At 36.3% G+C, this 5,342-nt stretch overlaps 1 protein-coding gene across 1 annotated transcript; it reads right to left on the reverse strand.

Moving 5' to 3' along the window:
• Window positions 1-223: 223 nt before the first annotated feature.
• LOC115982571 (probable nucleoredoxin 1) lies at window positions 224-3,829 on the reverse strand. The gene is made up of 4 exons (XM_031105197.1): window positions 3,569-3,829; window positions 1,913-2,392; window positions 1,341-1,820; window positions 224-1,121 (listed from the first exon to the last, which is right to left on the reverse strand). Exons 1-4 carry the CDS (start codon window positions 3,686-3,688, stop codon window positions 459-461), a joined length of 1,743 nt encoding a protein of 580 aa, XP_030961057.1. The 5' UTR covers window positions 3,689-3,829; the 3' UTR covers window positions 224-458.
• Between the last annotated feature and the right edge of the window lie 1,513 nt (window positions 3,830-5,342).

Below are 5,342 nucleotides of genomic sequence, written 5' to 3' on the forward strand. Positions count from 1 at the left end.
TTCACTTAATATTTGGAAAACAATTCTATGAGAATTTTTTTTATTATATAAAATATGATTTAAAAAAATTAATTTTCAAAGCATTCAACAATATTGTAGTAAAACATAAAAATATTATACAACAAAATGAGTATTATAAATAAGTCTTAAAAAACATAAAAGTTAATTCAAATAAATTTCAAAGTATCCAAAAAGGCGAGCGGGAAATTATCTAGTCTAATAATAATATGAGAAACCCCCTCTCAAATTACGCAATTCACTTAAACCATTAGCACTTTCATCAGTATGCATGATAACTTTTAGGCTGGCACCATATTCACATGAGAGGCCATTATTACCACAACAGCACACTTAAAAACTAAAGACTTAAGACTTACATCACAACTCACAAACAAATGACTCAGGAAAAGAAAAGGACAATAAAGATCAAATGATTTCAAATTTAAGATACGGTATTATTAGACTTTGACGCAGGTTTCTCCATCGCAGTTCCATCCTTCGTGAGGATTTTCTTCCCCCTTGGAATCATCATTGGCTCCTTTGTCTTCTTTCAAGGCACACTTTGGATGAAGATCAAAGTCACACTTGTCACAGTAATATGACCAGACCTGTCCCTTCTCATCACACCCATCACAATTATAAACCCTACGACGAGCAAGCACAAGCTCATGCTCCTCATGGAGTTTGTGTTTCAACTTCTCAGGCCACCCCTTTGCCATCTCCTCAATTTGTGCCTCAATCTCCTTCAACCGCTCATCAGTAAAAGGATAAGCATCAGCCCCATGAATCATTATAATATCTCGAGCTTCTATTGTGACAGTCTTGCCACTTGGTCCAATGGCTACAAGCAGGGGAATGCCACGGACCTTGAAAGTGCGACTCAAGGACGCCTTCCTAGGATCACCAAAGGGAAGCGCTAGCCATGGCATCCCTGAAAAGAATTCATCAAAAGAGGCTTGGTCCCTGTCACTAGAGATGAAAATCACTTCAAAGGCATCATCCTTTGCCTTGATCTTGTGGTATGCATCCATAAGTTTTGGTAGAAAGGCGCGACATGGAGGGCACCAATGTGCTGAGAAGTAAAGTAGGATGTTCTTTCCCACTAAATCTGTTACTGGAATCTGGAAAGGAAAACAAGTGATCAAATTCATTTTAACAGGATGCAAACTTCTCTACATAGCACATAGAATATCGCATATATACCAAGAACTAAATACAAATATTTCCACTGTTAGTGGGAGGTACGAATTCATTCGTCATCACAACAGTTTGGACCAAATTATCTGACATAATCCATTAGCTACTATAAAGTTTGCAGCATTGAATAAATCTTAGGTTACCTTGACTCCATCTTTTCCAATGACAAAATCTTGATCTCCTGAAACCAAAATTGACTCCAGGGTTTGAGCTTCCTGTTTTGCCTTCTCCACCTCAGCAAGCTCTGTGAACCTTTCTGGCGTGAACGGGTATGCCAGAACCCCATGTTCGTCAATTGCTTCAGCAACATTGGATTGAAGAGTCTTCCCATCTGGCCCTATAATAACCAAAGTGGGGAGGGCTGCCAGCTCAAAGTACCGAGCTAGCTTTTGACAGCTCTTGTCCTTGACAGGTAGTGCAAACCAATGCAAGCTTTTGAAGCCTTGATTGAATGATTCCTCATCCTCTTCAAGTGGTATCAACACAATCTCAAAGTTCTCTCCCTTTGCTTTCAATTTTTCATAAACCTCATCAAGTTTTGGAGTAAAAACATCACAAGCCTTGTACGAGAATAATGAAAAATACAGACCTACTGTCTTTCCTTCAAGTTCAGAGACAGGCACCTTGTACATCAAGAATAAATACAGATTAGGGGAGAGGAATACTCTATTTCATGTTAATGAACAAAATAACGAGCAACATCATGAAAATTTACCTTCTTTCCATCAGATGAAATGACAAAGTCACGTGAGCTGGATACCAAGATAGATCTCAAGGACTGATTCTTCCTGGCTGCTTCCTCTTGATCTTTCAAATCTTTGATCTTTTGTTGTGTGAAAGGGTACGCTTCAATTCCATACTCCCGAATGATCTCAACTCCATTGTCACTCACAACTTTCCCCTCTTCATCAAGGATTACACAGTGGGGTATGCCTCTAACCTTAAACAATTCATCCAAGCGATCACGTGTCTCTGAATCTGAAAATGGGATTGCAAGCCATGGCATCTTGGAGAAGTACCCTTTGAAGGACTCCTCATCTTCATCACCCGAGACAAAAATGACCTCAAAATCACCTTTTGAACAGAGTTCATTGTACACCTCAATTAACGTTGGGGTGAATCGGCGACAGGGGCCACACCATGATGCTGAAAAATACAATGCCAACTTCTTCCCCTTCAGGGTCTCAATTTTAACCTGCAAATTCACAATTCATGAAATGATTCCCTCTTAACTCGTTCCCTAATATTCATACTAGTACAATACTTGACTACGGTCCATGGAACACTTCATACAATCAAAAAGGCAAGTTTAAATGATATTTTAATTAATTTTAACAAACTAATCATTCTAACACCATACATCCAGCCACTTACACTCCACTGAGTTCACCATAAGTTTTGATAAATAAGCTGACAACTCTTCTTCTTAAACTCCCCCAACCCCCTCACCAGTTTACCCATTGGCAATTAAAAAGCTTCATCATTTGTTAAATTTGCTTTCCATAGAAACTTATCGAACTTATTATAGGTTTTTTCAGACATCATTGTTTTATAAAGTTATTTATCAATTGGACCAGAGACATACAGTAACTTCTAAACTGAAAAATGTGATGCGGATGTACTGACATATACCAAATAAATAAAAACGCCACAATTTTTTCTGAATAGCTTTACTAATGGAAAGATTTTCACCTAAATACAATCTTAATTTTATTGAGCAGCCTTAGTTTATCCAAAATATTCAAATTACTTGCAATTAAAAAGAACAAAAAAAAAAAAAAACCTTAGTAAGTATTATAAAATACAGGGGTCTACTATGCAGCCCAAGATCTTCACAAAAGAATTTCATGGATCAGCCATGGTTAAGTTCTTGCTCATAAAATTTTTTGCAAAAAAAAATTTAAAGCTCTGCTGGGCATATATGAACTAAGTAAATAAAAAAAATATCCAAATTTCTCCAATACTATTCCAATATTTTTTTTGAAATAAAAGTGAAAAAGAGCATGAAATCAGTGCTCGTTAAATTATAAATGACAAGTAACAAGGAATTGCATCAAAATCATGAACTGATTATAAGCTATATTTACTTATTACATAGGAAAATAAAACCAGCGATTAAAGTCATCATAAACTCTTCTCTCTCCCTCCCTCTCTCATAGATCATATTTTCCCGAGAAAATCACAAGAAAAGTCCCATCAACCAATTTTCTTTGTTGGATGAATACATCACATGCCCATCAAACAGTTTGCTTAGCCAAACAGAGAGGTGTAAAAATAATATATATATATATATATATATATTTTTTTAAAAAAGGACACCCATCAATAATCACTAAATGAAAAAAAAAAAGTTGACAGAATAAAATAGTACCTGATCGCCAGTGTTGCGGACAAGAAAGTCTCTCTCAGAAGAAGAGAGTAGCGAGCTAAAGTCGTGAGCTTCGTCGTTGATCACAGTCTCGGTAACGTTTTCTTCACCACCATCTGCCATTTTTTATCTCACTGAACAGTTCTAGTGGAAAGTGTGTGAAAGTAAAGTGAAAAATGCAGAGAGCTATGAGCTATGAGCTATGAGCTATGGTATTGTCCTAAGCTTGCTTATTTCGACTCTTTGCGAGAGAATATGTAAGAATATTCGTATTTATAGGGCCTCAGGTAAGTTCCAGAAGCAAAAAAAAATTTTGGTTTATGAAAAAAATAGAAAAAGATAAGGCAAAGACTTCTGGAACTTTCTTAGTCGGCAAGCAAAGAAGTGCGTAAGAACAACGTGGGAACGGTGATGTCATTGGACGGTTCGACGAGGATCACAAATTTTATTTCACTTATCCGTGTGTACGAAGCGTGCGCAATAATAAGATAAAATTCGTGTTTTCTTTTTAGTTTTAAATGAGAATTTCAAAATTATATAACTTCAAAATTAACCAAAGTGAACCAAAGTTATTAATTCCATAGGAACTCGTTTTGGTTTATTCAATGGAACAAAATATTTTATATCAACCTATTTTGGTATATCGTTTCAAAATGTTTCAGATTCATATATATAATTGAAAAAATTATAAAAAAAGTTAGTCACTTTTTTATTTTCTAATAAAATTTTTCGAACAACCACCGTGGGTTGTTCTAAAAATTTTGTGTATTAGGGTTGTCTACAGGTCGGGTGGATCGAGTTTAAGATCAACTCGCTATTTGACTCGCTTAGATCGGGTGGAAGAAGTGACGACCCGCAACCGACCAACAACCACCGTGGGTTGAGTCGAATTTGGCTTTGGCAGATGATCAGTCGATTTGATTGAATCAATGGAGCGGTGGTGGTGGTAGATATTCGTTGGATCTGAGCAGAGGAGAGAAAGATTCGACCGAATTTTGAATGGATCTAAGCTAAACCTTGCCGGATCTAAGCCAAATGTCGCTGGATTCACACCCAACATTGCTGAATCTGAGCAGATCTACGCCAAACATCGTAAGATTTGAGCAAATCTAATCAAACATTGTCGGATTTGAGCGGATCTAAGTGAAGAAAGGCCAAACATGGTCGGATTTAAGTGGTGAAGGGTCTTAAAATCGCTGGATCTGAGTAGAATTTGATAGATTCAAGGGTTCGTTTTCCAATCGTGTCGGGTTACTCGGGTTTTGGTGGAGGACATCGGCCACTCAACCCATCAAAGTCGGTTTCTAAGAGACTAGACCCATAGCCGACCGACAAAGGAATCGAATCAGGCCACCGGCGGTTGGTTCCATCAGTTTCATCGGGTGGCCGGTTTGTTTGAACAGATTATATATATATACACACACACACCATAAAATTATCAATTCAAAGGAGTGTTACTATTATATATAAAATAATGATTTAATATATGGATTTCAAACCCAAATAATAGTAATAATAAATTAATAATAATAATACTTTTTTTTTAAAGAAGAAATAAACATTAACATGTACCATTGGTCCATTATACCTAGATAATGGGGAAAAAAATTATTAAGAAGAAATAAAGTTAATAAGTCTGATATTCACTTGTACTTTTTTTTTTTTTTTTTTTAACTTTACTTTTTGTCATTTCCGGAAGCTAGTCACGTGAGCTCACACCTAGGGGAAGCAAAATGAAAATTTTGAAACTTGAAATAAATAAAAAAGAGGACAGAAA

The sequence above is a fragment of the Quercus lobata genome, chromosome 3 (assembly GCF_001633185.2).
Source record: "Quercus lobata isolate SW786 chromosome 3, ValleyOak3.0 Primary Assembly, whole genome shotgun sequence".
In the NCBI taxonomy this organism is placed as follows: domain Eukaryota; kingdom Viridiplantae; phylum Streptophyta; class Magnoliopsida; order Fagales; family Fagaceae; genus Quercus; species Quercus lobata.

Coding starts and splice junctions, on each gene's coding strand:
- LOC115982571 (XM_031105197.1), bottom strand. CDS start 3,688: ATGGCAGATGGTGGTGAAGAAAACGTTACCGAGACTGTGATCAACGAC. Junction 2,393..3,568: donor TCCGCAACACTGGCGATCAG/GTACTATTTTAT, acceptor GTGAATTTGCAG/GTTAAAATTGAGACCCTGAA. Junction 1,122..1,340: donor TTGGAAAAGATGGAGTCAAG/GTAACCTAAGAT, acceptor TTTCCTTTCCAG/ATTCCAGTAACAGATTTAGT.